Source organism: Dipodomys ordii, unplaced genomic scaffold (assembly GCF_000151885.1).
Source record: "Dipodomys ordii isolate 6190 unplaced genomic scaffold, Dord_2.0 Scaffold61, whole genome shotgun sequence".
Lineage (NCBI taxonomy): Eukaryota > Metazoa > Chordata > Mammalia > Rodentia > Heteromyidae > Dipodomys > Dipodomys ordii.
This window is the reverse complement of record NW_012267277.1, coordinates 6,887,484-6,905,165: the sequence shown is the minus strand read 5'-3', so window position 1 is coordinate 6,905,165 and position 17,682 is coordinate 6,887,484. Positions and strand designations below refer to the sequence as shown.

Below are 17,682 nucleotides of genomic sequence, written 5' to 3'. Positions count from 1 at the left end.
GGGGGGGCGCGGGGCCGGGCGAGGCGCACCGCGCGTCCCGGGGTGCAGGTGCAGCGCCCACCTGCGCTTTCGCTGGGGGACGGAGCTCGGCGCCTCTCCCTTCTCCACACCCCGGCTGTGACGAGCTCGGAGCGTGGAACGGGGTCGGCGGGGCCCTGGCGCCTGAGGTGTAGGATGGAGATAGTGCACGCTGCTGGGGGGGGGGGGGAATGGATGAGTGTCGGTTTGTGCCAAGTGCCCTTGTTGGGAGCGTTACGTGGGATCGCATTTAATCTCTGCAGCAGCTTAGCCAAAACCTGACCCTCACCTTGAAGGTGAGAGAATGTGGACCCCCCCGAGTGGCTTAGTAACACACCCCAAGGTCACAGAAGTGGTTGGTCCAGGATGAAGTCTAAAATGTCCTCCAACTCCAGCCTTGCTCAGAGGTGTGGCTATGCCCAGGTTCTTTCCTGCCCCTGATTTGTTGGTGGAGCTGTTTTGAGGATACCCAGGGAGCCCAGTGATCGTGGATCCTCTGCTGGACTGTTTCATGCCAGAATGGGGCCGGATTGGGCCGCAGAGTATTGCAACCGACAGAACGATCAATGTATGAGCAAAAAAAGAAGCTTCTAGGGGAGGAATATGTAAATGTCCCTTGGTGCTGGCTCTGGGATTTAGGGAGTTGAAGTCAAAACTGCTTGCTGAGGCATATATTGCTGAGGTCTGTTTGCCTGGAGACAGGATCCCTTTTTTTGGCTGCAAGAAAACATGCTACCTTTGAAATTTTATACTGTACTCCTTGCTAGTTAAGTATTAAACTTTTCTTTGGTTTTGTATTTGTTAATAAGAGTCGCCAGATGTAATTAACCTGTTCTCTCCAGAACTACAGCTAACTGACCAAAAGAGAGAAAACTTTGTTGAAAATTGAACAAGTGAAATACAGATCTTTGGTGGTTTTTTTCGCCCCTCCCCTCCCCTGAATAAATGTTTGGGCAGACAGTCCAGAAATTTTATGCTTGTTAACTTCAAATTTTAACCTCAAGTATAACTACTGGAATACGGAGACTTGTCCTGTGGCCAGGGTCAGAACTTACTTTCTTCTTTCTTCCTACCTACTAACCATTTGTTTGAACAGAAATTACTGACAAAATGCTAGGCACAATTCTAGGCAGTGTGGACTCAGGCAATAACAAACCCAGAACTTTTGTAGGACTTCCTTTCTAGTAGGAGGAGACAGAATAATCAGAATTATGTGTGTGAGATTTATGTTATGTGCCGTTGAGAAAAGGGAAGAGTAGCGACCTTTGTGAGATTGGCAGTCGTAAGGTGATCAGACATGGCCTCCCAGACTGTAGTATTTGTATAAAGTCATAAAGTTTGTAAAATTCTTTGGAGTCTTATGAAGGCCTTGAAGTCTGGATTATTTCTGAAAGATTTTATAAACAATGCATCATTAGGAGGATATGTTTAGAGAGGGAGTCCAGGAAGATTCAGGGATTGGATTAGTGCCTGTAATGTTACTTGGTTTTTACTAGAGTTACCGAGAACTATTGTGAGGGCATTATATAGTTGCTCAAGCGAACAGCACCTTTGCATTTAGGCTTTAACTCTACATCCTTTCAAACCAGGTCAGATGTATTTGTCTTTTAAATTCTCGTACTGCAATCTCAATGCAATGTAAAGTACCCCTAGGATCAATCATCCCATTGTCAGAAGAAAACATTTAAATCTCTTCCTTATACTCTCAAGCTGTGTCCAGGTACCAGCTTCTTGAAATACAAAGTAACAGAAGGACCTTTGATATATGAGAAATCCTTTCCTTAGAGAACTTCATTCTGGGGGAGCTGACATATGTTAAATCCTCCATAAGAGATACTGTGTCTTCCTATGTAAGATTAGAGTCAGTATAATATTTTTAAATACACATTATAGACATTGCTACAATCTAAATTTCTTGAGTTCTTCCAGGGACAAGTGAGACAAAATTTTGGGGGTATATTTTTCCATCACAAAATTCATCATTTTAGTGTACAATTCAACATTTTTTAGCAACTTTACCAACAACTGGAAGAATCATTACAGATCAGTTGTAGAATGACTCTCCTATCCACTTAGTTAATCCTAGAAAATCAGCAATCTATGTCTAATTTACATAAATATGCTCTTTCTTGATTCCTATAATTGGGGTCATTCAATATGTAGTCTCTTCAGCCCAGCTTCTTCAATAATGACTTTGAGGTTCATCCTTGACATATCATGTGCCATTACTTAGTTTGTTTTTCTAGTTGAATAATATTTCATTGTGTAAACATGCACATGTTGTCCACTACTGATGCTTATTGCTTTAAGTTTTGTTGTTTTGTTTGTGCCAGATCCACCTGGGGCTTAAATTCTGGGCCTGCACACTGTCCCTAAGCTTTCTGTGCTCAAGGCTAGTGTTCTACCACTTGAGCCACAGCTCCACTATGGTTTTTTTGGTTGTTAATTGGATAGAAGAGTTTTGCAAACTTTACTGCCCCGGCTGGTTTATGCAGATACTTCTTGTTAGTTTTTTTTTTTTCCTCCATGACAAAATGCATGAGAAAATAAACAGAGGAAAGATTTATTGGCTCACAATTTCAGTCTGTAATCCTTTAGCTGTCATGGTAGGAAGCATGTGGTAGAGTTTAGCACCTCACCTTATGGGAGAGGAAGCAGAGAGATGGGTTCTTTGTTCATTTTCTGATTGGATTGAGCTATGGTGAAATTTGGTTCATGGGTACTGCAATGAGTGGTGGGACTTTTGTGAATTAATTAGATCAGGTAAGGGCAATTAAGGCCTTTCCCATGGGAGGGGGTTAGTTATTGTGGGTTAGTACGTTAAGTCTGCCGTGGGGTAAGTTGCTCCATTCAAAAACACATCTGCCCTTTGCATTTTGCTTGTTCTGCTTTCTGCCATGAGTTCAAGTAGCTTGAGATTCTCTCCAGAAGCTAAACAGATGCTGGCACCTTATCCTTACACCTCCCAGTTTCCCTATCAGCCAGAATAAACTACCTGGCCTTACAGCTATTAAAAATGGAATGTTTGGGGCTGGAAAGGTGGCTCAGTGGTAGAGTGCTTGCCTTGCATGCGTGAGGCTCTGGGTTTGATTCCTCTGCACCATATAAGCAGAAGAAGCGGAAAGTGGTGCTGTGGCTCAAGTGGTAGAACACTAGCCTTGAGCTGAAGAGCTGAGAGACAGTGCCCAGGCCCAGAGTTCAGGCCCCACAACCGACAATAAATTAAATAAATAAATAAATAGATAAATGGAATGTTTGTTGAGTTAAAAGAATTTTAATTTTTTATTTTTTGTAGATTCCAGATACAAGTTCTTTTTTGTTGTTGTTGTTTTTGTGGATATGGGTGTTGACCTTGGACCTGGGCACTATCCCTAAGCTCTTCAGCTCAAGGCTAGTACTCTACCACTTGAGTCACGCCACCACTTATGGTTTTCTGAGTGGTTTATTGGAGATAAGAGCCTCATGGACTTTCCTGCCCTGGCTGACTTTGAACCAGGACACTCAGCTCTCAGCCTCCTGAGTAGCTAGGATTACAGGTGTGAGCCACCAACGCCTGGCCCAATTTGTCAATTAAAAAATATTATTTTATCTTTATGTAGTTGTACAATGAGGTTACCGTCCAACAAATCAGTTTATAATACATCTTGATCAGTATCACCTCATTCATCATTCTCCACCATCCTTTTCTTTTTTTTTTAAGGGACTATGCTTAGTGTCATAGTTTAAGAAATTTTTTTCTTCTTGTTGGGCTGGGAATGTGGCATAGTGGTAGAGTGCTTATCTAGCAGGCATGAAGCACTGGGTTCAATTCCTTAGTAACACATAAACAGAAAAAGCTGGAAAAGTGATGCTGATAGTGTGTAAGCCCTGAGTCAAACCCCTTATGGTTTGCAGTATCTTCTTGCAGTTGTCATATTGTTTTAATTTTTGTATTTAGTTGATGATCCATTTTAAAATTTTCTTTTAGTTTTGGCAGTACTGGGGCTTGAACTCAGAGCTTTGAAATTGCTAAGCTTGCATTTTCTTAGCTGGGGCTCCACAACTTGAGCTATGCCTTCATTTCCAGCTTTTTGGTGGCTAATTGGAGGGAAAGAGTCTCTCCAATTTGTCTTCCTTGGCTGGCTTTGAACCACAATCCTCACATCTTAGCCTCCTCAGTTGCTTGAATTACAGTCATGGGCCCCCTGGCCCCTGGTGGTGTTTGGAATTCTTATAGCTAGACTTAGTTGGTTCTTACTTAATCTGTCTAAAGGTGACAGATTCTGGAATCAATCTGTTGTATGTGTTATGTAAAGAGTGACTAACAATTCTGTTTCTGATATAATGTCAGTTAATTTCAAAAGAGGTTTGCATTTTCAAGGTGAAGACTAATAGGTGTGGTTGATTGAAATTCTGTTCCTTCATTGCTCTGTTGTACAGGAAGAGCTGCCATGCAGGTTGCTTTCTAGCTAGCAAAATCCTACCAAGGAAGCTAGATTCCCTCCCTTCTTTCCTCTTTCCCTCCTTCTTTATCTCTCTCTTTCCTTTCTCTTTCTCTCTCTTTTTCTTATCTCTCTTTTATCTCTCTCTTTCTTTCATATGGAATGGCATTACCTGAAGTACCTGCAAACTTGGCTTTCAAGAAATGAAGTAAAGGGCTGGGAAGGTGGCCCAGTGGTAGAGTGCTTGCCTTGTATGCATGAGGCCCTGGGTTCAATTCCTCAGCACCACATAAGCAGAAAAAACTGGAAGTGGTGCTGTGGCTCAAGTGGTAGAGTGGTAGCCTTGAGCTGAAGAGCTGAGGGACAGCGCCCAGGCCCAGAGTTTAGGCCCCACGACTGACCAAAAAAAAAAACAAAACAAAAAAAATTAAAGATTTTACAAGTTCACTACTCACTCTTCACTCTGTCCTGTACACCATTCCCAAAGCCAGTTTGCAAACATATATGTGCATATAAGCTATAGCTCCTGTGGGAGAGAAGAGCTCAGAGGAGCTCTTGGTGGAAGGAGGTGGAATCTTGGAAGGGGAAGTGTGAGCTGTGGTTGGCATCTTGTATGTCTGGATCTTTTTAAAGGCCAAGTTACTTATAGTAGAACCCAAATCATCAAAGCTATTTTTTTAAGTGCATAGAATGCACTTTGAGCTAAAATATGTCTCCACCAAACTTTCCCTTAATGAAGCTATGTAAATTAGAAAATTGCTTATGGTTTTTTTTCAGGTATTAAGGTATTTATATCTTAAATCAGTTCCTTAGGATGTCTCTTCCTTTCCTGTAACACAGCACTGCTTTATCTTATTTTTTTGATACCTTTTCTTTTCTTTCCCTTTTTTTTTTTTGGTAAAAACATTTCAAAATGTTCATTTTCCAAAATGTTCACTAACCTTGAAGAACATGTGAGCTCTCCTGACAGCACTTAGAACTGCTTCCTCATGGCAGTGCCATTCCATTTATTCTGAGATACCTGCACCTTCCTTGAAGATAGGGAAAACATTTTACAGGACAGTTAATTTTTGAAGTCAAGCAGACAATTGGACTTAGGAGAGAAATCCAATCTTAAGTCTCATGAGAGATAATCAGTAAGTACCTCATGATATTGAATGTTGTCAAGATGAGAGCAAACTTACCTAGTCCATTTAAATGCAAATATAAAAGTATTATTTTTTATATGTCTTATGTTTTTAATCTATTATTTAAGCCACTTAAATATATGTGTAAAATGACATCTTTTGTTTGTTTGTTTTTGTTTTGTTTTCATTTCTTTAGTGCTGGGCATTGAACCCTCGGTCTTGTGCATGTTAGGCAAGTGTCCTATCACTGAGTTACATCCTCAGCCCTACATGTTTATTTTGAAATGTGGTAAACTGTTTTATTTTTAGTATGGTGTTATTAAGGAAAGAATTTCAGGCAGTTTTTATCTCTGCTAATAATAGAATCCTTCACCCCTTTAAGGGAACAGTATTCTGCTTAAGTGGTGTCTTATGTTTGACGGTGCTTGCCTCTGATAAATTTTCACTTTATTTCCTTAGTGATGCCTTTAAAAAAGTTTTAGTAATTCTTTCATTATAAGAGTAAAGAATTTAGCAAAACTTGCTATATCTCTTGTTAATTACTTATTAACTAATGTACTAATTTATGAAGTAATTTCATCAAGAGTCTTAATGCATTGTATATACTTTTAAAAACATAATGGCAATAGGTTCTCATTCAATACTTCTAAGTTTCTGAATTATAAATTAGCTATAAGGCAGTCAGATTTGACTGTTAGATCTCTGTTTACAATAACCAAACTGTGGACTCACCTAAGTTGCCTGACAACTAAAGAATGGATAAAATATAGTAAGATGTTTTCTTAAAAAAGAACTGGTTGAGTACTGTTCCCTGCTCCTTTGCTTGACAAGATATGTACTCAGTACCTTACTCATGTAACTGTAACCCCTCTGTACAGCATCTTTACAATAAAATTAAAAAAAGAACTGTAGCTGGTCACCAGTGGCTCATGCCTGTAATCCTAGCTACTAAGGAGGCTGGGATCTGAGGATCATGGTTTAAAGCCAGCCTGGGCAGAAAATCCATGAGACTCATCTCCAACTTATCACAGAAAAAGCCAGAAGTGGAGCTGGGGCTCAAGTAGTAGAGTGCTAGCCTTGAACAAGATGAGCTCAGAACAGCACTCAGGCCCCAGGGTTCAAGCCCCATGACCAGCAAAAACAAAAACAAACCAAAAAAGGACTTGTTGGTTGAATTCATAGATGCTAAAGCCAGCTAAGGACTCACAAAAAGATTTCTTAGAATACATGTAACTTTTGTACATGGGAGATAATTAAAAAGCAAACTAAGAACATTGAGAGGATACTACAGCAATACCTAAGCTGTGGCAATCCAAGGGATACTGTACATACATAGCTGAGTCTTGAAAGATGGCTCAGTCCGTTGGCTTACACTCATCTGTATTAAGAGCATTAACTCTAGGAGTCAGGAACGATCTGATGGACTTACTTTCTAACTCCTGCCATCCCTAGACTTCTGCCAAAACAACAAGGCTCCTTTCTTTTTTTGTTCATTATCAAACAAAACACAGCCTCCTTGCTTTTCTCCACATTTCCTTTCCCTGAAAGTTCTTTACAGTTCTCTGAAAGATAGTCCTAACGAGGAAGCAAAAGTCATTTTTTTTCTTTCTGATCATGATTACATACATACATACATATTACATACTTATAAATGTTTCTTATTTAATTCCCAGAACTCAAGGAGGTAAATGTCATTATAGTCAGTTTACAGTTGAAGATTCTGGGAATTAGAACAATTGCAAAGGTCATGGTGGTAAACTGGCCTCTGTGTCTTAACCCAAAGCTGATACTCCTTTACCTTTCAGTCACCAGTCTCTCTTGATTTAACACAACACTAGTGTTCACTTGCATTCTTATCCTCTTATGCTTAGCACGAGTTCTGAGAGATGAATCACAGTGAAGGGATGGAATCAAGCAGTGAGTGAGTGACAGGTCAAAGGGGGTATAGGAAATGATTGGGAATAACCAAGTAGGGAAAACTGTGTTCAGTTATAGAGCAAGGCTGGTATGGAACTATGACCTTCACTGGGGATCAGACACATTAGTTATTCAGGTTGCTTAGTCAGGGGCCAGTGGTTCATGCCTCTAATCCTAACTACTTGAAGGTCTGAAAACAAGAGGATCAGTATCAGGATCATGGCTTGAACCTAGCCCCAGGCATCAAAATTTAGGAGACTCCTTTTCAACCCATATCTGGGCCCAGTGGCTTGCATGTCATCACAGCGCTGTGGGAGATTGAGATTGACAAGTTCTGGGCAGAAAGTGAGACTGGACCCAGTGGAAAGAGCTGGGCCTGGTGGAGCACACCTATCATCCCAGCTATATCAGGAAGCCTAAAAGAGGTAAATCTCAGCCCAGGCACACTACTGTGTAAGTCTCAGACCTAAAATATGTTTTCTCCTCTTGTGTAAAATACATCATCTTTTCTCAACCCTTATTGACATACCATACTTCCAAGGCCCTTCTAACTATAAAGGTTTTTTTCTGAATGAATTACAATTAGCTACATTTTCCCCCCCAATTCTGGTACCAAGAACTGAACCCAGTATTCAAAATCTGGCTTAAACCATAGTATAGCAGAGCTATACTACTTTTACAGTCACCAGGTAATATGATCTATCCACCTCTGTTTTCCACACCAAAACACTGTTTTGATTGCTCGTACCAGGGTTTGATCTCAAGGCCTCAGGCTTGGTAGGCTGACTACTACTTGTACCTTTAAGCACTGGTACTATATAATTCCTATCCCTGTGATCATCTAAAACTCCTCTCAGAAAGTGCTATGGACAGTTCCATTCTTTCCTACATTCATGTTTGTGTTTTGTTTTTAATGTAAGTGTTAGATTGGTCATTTGTCTCTATTGAATTTCATATTCCTAATTTTCACTTACAGCCCAAACAGACAATACAGTTGTTAAGTTCTGATTTGTGATTTGGCTATGATCTCTTCTACTTCATGACAACACAAATAGCAACTCTTAATATGATTATTAGATCCTAGTGCATATCAATATCATTTATAAAAATATGCATGTGAGTGTATATATATGTTTGTATATATATATATATTCTATATATAATCCTATCTTATCTCTATAGTGTATACTGTAGTGTCCACATGCTAAATACATAATGAGTATCTCTATACTACTATTTCATGTTGCTTTTTCTGGAGTTAACCTGAATTTATCTACCATTTATAACATTGTTTTAGGCCATATTACCTGAGATTATCTTCCATATTTGTCTACTTGTACTTTTTCTTGAGAAATGTTTATTTGAATGATGCACTCATTTTTAAATTGTCTGTTTTTATTTTTTTTAGTTCCTTATGTATTCTGAATATTAACTCTTTGTCAAATATTTTCTCGTATTCTGTAGGTTGGCTGTTCATTCTCCTGATTGTTATATTTGATATGCAGAAAGTTTTTAGTTAGATGATTCATTTTTCCTTTTGTCTCTTGTACTTTGGGAGATAAAACTCTAGAATCATGGTCTTGAGGGGTTTCCTATATGTTTTCTTCTAGTTGCAGGTCTTTGTTAGGTCTATGATCCACTCTAGGTTAAGATTTGTACCTAGTGAGAGTTAGGGTTCAAAACAGAACCACTCTTCCACCTCTAGCTTTTTGCTGGTTAATTAAAGATAAGAGTGTCTCAGATTTGCCTGATTTGGTTGGCTTTGAAGCCCAATTCTAAGACTTCAGCCTCTTGAGTAGCTAGGATGATAGGCAATGAGCTTTGAACACTTGGATAGAAATTGTCTTCTTTAATATAAATGATTTGTTAGAACCCAAAGAATCCTATTTTTTATGAATAACCTTTTATTTACAACCATTGGATTGGATTTTTTTTAGTCCAAGTGTTAGTCCCAATCTATTTACCAGAGGTAGTAGGATTCTTAGGAAATAGGAAGAGAAGAAACCCTTTTCCCTTGCAAATTGATTTTCAGATAGCAAAAAGTAGCTTTGAGTTTCAGTTCCAGTGTTACTTTCCTATATGCATTTTGAGTAGGTTGCTTAAATTCTGTGAGCCTCAGGTTTCTCTATTTTGGAAGGTTTAAGAAATGTGATGTGTTTAATAAGCTTATACACATATACAGATATGTATATTATCATATGTATGTGTATATAGTGGTATGTGTGTATGTACACATCATTAAGTGCCTAGTATGTCGTAGGCACTCATTGGTGTTTGCCTGTCTGAGTATCCTGTTGTTATTTTAATTTCTTCCCCTCAAATTGTTTACCTCCAAGGCCCTAGAATTTTCTGGTCTTTTATCCTGCCTTAGAGATTCCCCCTACCCACTCAGGCTAGTTCTTTTACAACACACTTTTTATTTTTATTTTTTTAAGCATCTTTACAGCCTAAAGTTTGAGCCCTTGGACCAAAAACATTGATAAATCCTTACAAAGACCTGAGAACTTTATGCATTTTTATTGGTTAGCTCCTTAGGATTAGAGTCACTGATTCATAGAATGTGTACACGTTCATATTTAGTCGTTACTATGAGCTTTCATCCATTTGCCATTGTAACCAGCTTCCCTCCCCAGGTGTAGTCTTAAGAAGCCCCCCAGGATCCTGTATTCTCACCAGTATTTTAATATTGTCTTCTTCTTCTTCTTCTTTTTTTTTTTTTTGGCCAGTTTTGGGGCCTGAACTCTGGGCCTGGGCACTGTCCCTCAGCTCTTCAGCTCAAGGCTAGTGCTCTACCCCTTGAGCCACAGCACCACTTCCAGCCTTTTCTGCTTATGTGGTGCTGAGGAATGGAACCCAGAGCCTCATGCATGCAAGGCAAGCGTTCTACCACTGAGCCACCTTCCCAGCCCTGTCTTCATTTTTAATTACAGCTGTTCTGGTGGGTATGTTATGGTGTTGTGTTACGTAGTGGTGTCAGTTCATATCACCTTGATGCCAGACAGCATCAAGTACTGTTTCACATGTTTCTCCATCACATCCATCTCATTTACTCTAACTTTGTTTTCCTGTGAGATATATAGTTTCTTCCAAAAGGACTAGAGTTTCATGGTATCCCTGATTATGATGGTCATACTTGTTTTATGAGTGCGTTCCCATATTTAGGAGTTCCTGGAATTTTGAGGGATCTTGGAATGCATCCATAATGTCTCTCCTTGATAGATGCATGTGGTTTGTTTCCAGTCTGAGAGTAATTACCGCATCCAATTTGAATATCTTTTCAAATTCTAAAACAGCAGTACTAGTCAGTTATGCACCTTAGATGTTTGTATTGCCTTGCATCTCATTGATAGTGTAGACAGTAGGTCCTGAGCATCAGTTACACTGCACACGCTGAGCCCCATGCTGTAGATCCAGGATCATTGAGACACAGACCCTGCTCTGAGGGAGCTGGCTGGCCAGATGTTAACAGCAATGAAATAATGACAGGAGCATTTGAAGTTAGATACTAGGTGTTAAGGCACATTGAAAGGCCATTCCATCCAGATGTTTGAGCTACTGGAATGAGTAGAGGTGGAAGCTTCCCTAGAAAATGTTTGTTGAGTAGATTTTTTAAGAACAAATGAGACTGAGAGACTTGAAATATCAGAGAAAGGGGATCTAAAAGGTATTTAACAGCATTTGTTTATTCTTTGGAATCAAATCCCATTTAAGCTTACTAAATTCATATCAATAACTAGATATGTATGGGCCCAGGTAATGAGAGAAAGCACAATCTTTATGGGAGGATCCTTGTAGCTCTAAATGACTGAACTATGGCATTTGAAATATGGTTAAAAATGATACTGGAAAGGTAGCTACCAGCCAGCCATGAGCAAAATTTATAATCTTCACGAAAACAGTCTGTTCTTGCCTTTGTGATACAGCTGTATAAAATTCTGTACTTTGTGCATCTGTGAAAAATATGTGAAAGCTGGAAAACATTCAGAAAAATTTTAACCAATTCTAGAAGTAGGAGTGTCTGTGAAGACTTATAGCCATTAGCCTGGAATGAGCCTTGGAGATATAATTAGAGAGTTCATAGAGTTAGAAGGGAATTTGGCTTGGTCTAGTCCATCCTATTACTTAGTGTAAGGATTTGTCTTAGGATAATCCCAACAAATGGATGGATGTCTCATTGGAGTCTTGGCCAGATGTAGTTCAGAGTGCTGATTGTGAAGACTTGCTGCTGCCTATATTCATGTCTCAGTCCTTTGTGTAGGGGCTGAGAAACCATGAGCAAGTTCACAGCCATTTTATTCCACATTTTCCTGGTTTACTATTGTCAACAGCTCTGTTCCTGACAATAGACAAAGACTACAGGAACCCAGCATAAGATACTCATCTAAGATCGAGATATGAACTGAGTCAAGTAAATGTCAGTGATACTATTCTGTGAAAAAGGTGTGTTTAGGAATAGTAGTTGGATGGAAGGAAAGGAAGGAAAGGGAGAAAGGAAGGAAGGAAGGAGGGAAAGAAAGAAAGAAAGAAAGAAAGAAAGAAAGAGGGAGGGAGGAAGGAAGGAAGGAAGGAAGGAAGGAAGGAAGGAAGGAAGGAAGGAAGGAAGGAAGTATGGGCCATATCAGGGAATAAGGGGTTAAGGAAAAGCTTCCTAGAACAGATGACATTGTTAGTGGAAAGAATTTCTATCAGTTATTCCCAGTTCTGTTGCCAAGAACAATATAAGAGAGTTGCATTCCTTCTGTGTAACCACTTTCCATCCATGTCATTAAATGTAAACTTAACAACAGGCACAATTTGGGTGGGTGTGAATTTTCCTCCCCAGGGTTGCATAGCTTTAGACAGTATTCTGTGTATTTAGGCTAGAATTTAGGAAAGCCAAAAGGAGATCTCTAATGGATGATACTTTTGTAGAGCTCCTTAATTCTATATATGATTAATTGTTTCTTTCCGTGAACGTGTATGTGGTTACTCAACAAATTTAGGGTTTTGAAGTGAGCTTTATTTTTAATAGTTTGTTACTTAGATTCAGTTGTGAATGACAGAATCCATCATAATAAGGGTTTGGAATATTTTTCTGTGGTGTAAATTTCTGAGCAGGTGGTTCAGACTATTATGCTGGAGACCTTCTATATCATTTTATAACCAAGGTCATTGCCTCTGATCTTAGGGTTCAGAACACTGAACTTGAGGTTCCAGGCTTTAGGATGAAGAAAGGGATGATAAGCTGCCAGGGACATTTTTCTGCTTCCGCTTCATTGGCCAGAACATGTATAGCTACATGTATTTAGAAGTGATGCTGGCTTTCAGTCTGTTTGTTGGGTAGCTATGCTCTTGGGTCAAGTCTGGGAATGAATAGTACAGTAGGCACTGAGAGACAGCTACGAAGGTCCAGAACTTTACCACTTAGTAGCACCAAACTTAGTATAATGTTTTACTGTAAGTAGATAGTTCATTAAATAGTTGACAAAAGAGGTGGTAACCTGGATATTCATGTGTGTGCATGATAAGCTAAGGCAAGTTTGCCCATCCTCACTGTTTATCATATTCTTACTCATTTACCCTTTACAGGCAAGGTATCCCTGACAGCCTCCAAACTGACTAAATAGCATCAACAACTTAGTCCAGTTATTTTATGCTGTAATCCTTCCTCTCCCTTCACTGATACTTGGAAGCCTATTAAAACTCTCTCTTCCTGAGTTTCTGATGAACAAAATCTTTGCATATTTAAGGTACTTAGCAGATGGTTTTAGATTGAATAAATAAATGGGATTAAAACTTTGAAATTTCCCTTTTAATTTCTTTGGATTTGTGTAAAGGGAGGTTTATGTCTGTAACATGTACGAGAAATCTTTGCTCTTCAATCTGTATTTCTTAAGCTATTTAAAAACATTTGGCTTTTAGTTAAAAAGAGATTAGGGAATTATTTATCTGTAATTAATTATAGCTAGATATAAATTCATGTAAATAATTATTAGACAAAAGAGGCTAGTGTAACTTAGTCAAAAGAGAGATAGTTCTCAATGCATTTGACTTCTTTAGATTTCCCACACTTACCAAATAAACTTACAGGGTTCCACAGAGAAATTCCATTTTCCCTAATTGCTAAGCACTTTTCACAGTGATTATTTTCTTCCTGTATGAAGATGTTATGTAAGTTATTCAAGCAGAAATTTCATATGAAATACTACTATTGTAATATCTGAGTCAAATTCACTCTCTTTTTTCTGCTTGCACATTAATTACATGTTATTAAAAAAATAGGAGATCCCTCTGTTTGGATGTGGGAGTCTCTATTACTTTACTGTGACCAAAATACCCAAGAACAGTGAGGAGGAGGGAGGAATGATTTATTTTGGCTCATGGTTTCAGATGTGTCAGTCCATCATGGCCGGTGGCACGGAACAGTTGACATCATATCAAGAAAAAGAGGAACACAAAAAATGACTAGGGCAAGACACATGGACACACACTAACAGTGATCCACTTCCTCCAATACCCCCTCCTCCTAATGACATTCATATATTACAAATCTATCAATGGGATAATCCATTGATAGGACAGAGCTCACCTGGTCTAATTGTCTCTGGAAACACCATGATAGACATACTCAAAGGGGTCTCTACTAATCTCTCAGGCCTTTCTTAATGCAATGAGGTTGACACATAGAAACTTATTGTTAGAGTCCCTTTGTCTTAATTTTTGATTTGGGAAGAATGCTGGTAGCCTCTGATTTTCATTATCTGGGGACTGGGATTAAATTCTTCATTATTGTATTGAGATGAGATCACAGTGCTTTCCTTGAAGCTTGTGGGATTTAAAGAGAGAAGAATATCTGTTAGGCTGTCCAGGAAAAGGTTTGGGTATTAACTGAATTCCTAAGGTGTGTAGCAATCCAATCAGGCAAATGCCTGCCAAGTTCCTGAAATCAGTGTGTGTGTGTGTGTGTGTGTGTGTGTTTTCTGAAGCCTGGGTGTGTGTGTGTGTGTGTGTTTTCTGAAGGCCTGGGAAGCATTTTAGAACGTTGGTGAAATGGTGTTACTCTAACTTGATTTCTCAAGTTTGGAAATATGTTGGGAAAGTACCTTGCGAGCTTCATTTAAGCGTTTGAGATAGTTCAGTGCTTGAGAAAGTAATTTAGATAAATATAATCCCCCTCTGCACAAAACTCAGTTCTCAAATGTCCTTCATTTCATATTGGGATTGCTCTGACTGCTGGACCATTGTGTGGTTAAACGTGTAGATTCACAAGATAGACGTGTGGTTTGGTCACATTCAGTGCTGCCATACCCAAACCACCTTTGCATGACCTTGGATGAGTTCTTTCGCTTTTCTGTAACTCAAGTTTCTCTTCCTTTTTTTTTTTTTTGGTGATGGCCCTAGGGCTTGAACTCAGGGCCTGGGCTCTGTCCCTGAACTCTGTGTTTCTCTCAAGGCTAGTGCTCACTTGAGAGGAGGAGGAGAGACCTTTAACCCTGTGCATCACCTGACATGCCAGTGGCTTGTATGAGTAGAAAAATCCAGTTTCTGGGGAAGGGATGCATGAAGAAATAATCATATTGATCTGACAGTATTTTGTATTTTTCTTTCCCTCCTTTAGTTGGAGAACATCAGTTGACAGGCCATAAAGTTGCAGTTAAAATTTTAAATAGACAGAAAATTCGCAGTTTGGATGTTGTTGGAAAAATAAAGCGAGAAATCCAAAACTTAAAACTCTTTCGTCACCCTCATATTATCAAACTGTAAGTATTTGATAGTTAATAATACAGAAGAGTGGTCTGTAAGAAATTTCACAAATCAGAATTTATCTTGAGTGAGCCTTATGGAAATACCGTTTTTTATGTATCTAGTGTTAATTCATCTGACCTCCATCCATCCTTCTTTGCACCTTCTTGGTTTAGAGTAAAAAGTCACTATTTCACTGTCAGTTCTGTTTTCAAGTCATGGATGTAGCTGTGGGTGTAGACTCCAGTGCTCAACCTGAGGGTCATTGAGGCATATGATATTCCTAGATTGGTTAGTTTTTGTAATTTATTTTTCTAGTCAGTTATCATTAATGTATTCCAGGGTATTATTATCATTACTCTTGCTATTATTATTTTGTGCCATACTGGGGCTTGGACTCAGGGTCTAGGCACTGTCCTTGGGCTTTTTCAACTAAGACTAGCATTTTAACACTTGTGCTACATCTTTACTTCTGACTCTTTGTTGATTAATTGGAGAGAGGAGTCAGACTTTCCTGCCTGGGCTGGCTCTGAACTTTGATCCTAAGATCTCAGCCTCCTGGGATATTGTTTTAAAACAAAGTAGAAAATTTCTATTAAAGATTACCCCCCCACACAGAATATTACTTGTAGAAATGAAAATCATACTGTAATGAAAGCCTTTGCTAAGGCAAATCTATTTTTCAAAATAAATTAACAAACTTAAAACATGACTAAATCTTCAGAGAAATAAATAAGCTAAGTTAAATTGAATGACAACTTATAATTGATTAGGTTCATAGACAATTTACGTATTAAATATGTGGAAGTATTCTTTTAAAGTGTGAATTTTAGTTTAGTATTTATTTAGAAAATGTAATCGCACACTGAAAATTGTCTCTGTATTATTTTTTAGAATGTCTTATTGCTATTATAAAATGATGTACAGAGGGGTGACAGTCACGTAAGTCAGGCAAACAGTACATTTTCTTTTGGACAGTGCCACCCCTTCTCTCACTCTCTCCCAGTTTTTCCTTCCCATCCCACCCACAAGTTGTACGGTTCATTTTCACCATAGTGTTTGGTGTTACCTTTAATTTTTGTTTGGAAAGTGAGTATCAGTTTTATAAATATTAGTTTTACTTATTGAGCTTCCAAGTCTTTTTTTACTTCGAGAATTTTATATTATCTTCATAATAAGCCGGTAAGGTAGGCATGCGTATTTTATAGATCAAGGAGACTGAGGCCCTAATAAGTATAAGAAGATTGCCCAAGGCCTTATGCTAAGAGTTGAGTGCAGCTTTGACATCAGATGTTATGCTATCCATCTCTACTCTGGCAGTTAAATCCTTACAAAACTAAAAGTTATCTAAATTCCTTTCAAAGGAAAAAAACCCCCAAATTTGTAGATCTTTGCTTTTTACTCAATTATTTTAACATTTATTACTCATTAAGAGACAATTAGGTACAAACCTCATTAAAGTACTTTGTAAAAGCCAAGTCATTGTTAGTGAGCTTGATAGTAGAAATAACAGGAAGAGATTGGTATGTATTTATATTTTGAATCAAGTACTATTATTGCAGAGAAAAATCTGTGTAAGTATAGTATAAAGAAGCAGTGTCTTTAAGGCTTCATTTATTCATTTAAATTTATCTTTAATCCAATCTTTGTCAGTGTGGAATGGGTAACAGTTTGATAACCCTGAGAAGTTCCATTGTTTATCTGATGAAGAGGCTGGTTACAGCTGTGTGGAGCTGAAAAGTGGTCCCCCCAAAATGCTATGTCTTCATACCTAGAACCTGTGAATGTGGTAAACTATGTGCAAAGAGGAATTAAGTTTCTATTGTATCAACTGATAGTAAATGGTTTCAATTGAATCCATATCTTGAGGTCCTTCAATGAAGGCCTTGTGCAATTATTCCTAGTACTGGATCATCTATTCATTGTTAGTAAACTATTGCAAATTGGTGTGCTCAGTGATGGCACCTGTGTAATGCCATGGTAGCAGCAGCATGATTATGCCATTAGCTCCTGAGCTGGCTGGGGTTTTGGTTTGGAATGCTACTGAGTAACCTGCCATGACTCACATCTCCTATAACTGGATGAAACCTTTGTCTTACAGTAATTCAGTGTTACCATAATCTTTACATGTTAAGTAAAATTCGCTCAGTCATAAACATAAAAAAACCCCACTGAGATTGCATAGTAGTCATCTAGGACTTAAGTGCTACATGATCCCAGAATTTGTGTATAAAGGTTTTAAAAAATTACCATAAACTATGACCTTTGTGTTTGGTGACTCATCTCTCCTCTCCTTTGTTTCCTTAACTTTAAAATGAGATACCTCCTAGTGTTATTTAAGGATTAAATGTGTTGGCCTTGGCAGAATGCCCAGTTTGTGATGAACACTCTCCTCAAAGCAGGAACTGGAAAACTGAGTCTAATCCTTTTTCATGATTCCAAAGGGGTTTTTGCTAACTGAAACAGTTCATGTCTTA

At 38.5% G+C, this 17,682-nt stretch overlaps 1 protein-coding gene across 1 annotated transcript in view; it reads left to right on the top strand.

Moving 5' to 3' along the window:
* The first annotated feature begins 537 nt into the window (after nt 1-537).
* Prkaa2 (protein kinase, AMP-activated, alpha 2 catalytic subunit) overlaps nt 538-17,682 on the top strand; it is a 37,897-nt gene continuing 20,752 nt past the window's right edge. Inside the window, exons 1-2 of the mRNA XM_013022207.1 lie at nt 538-586; nt 15,081-15,222. Of these exons, the coding sequence (XP_012877661.1) occupies nt 538-586; nt 15,081-15,222 (191 nt within the window). The remainder of the gene's footprint in view (nt 587-15,080; nt 15,223-17,682) is intronic.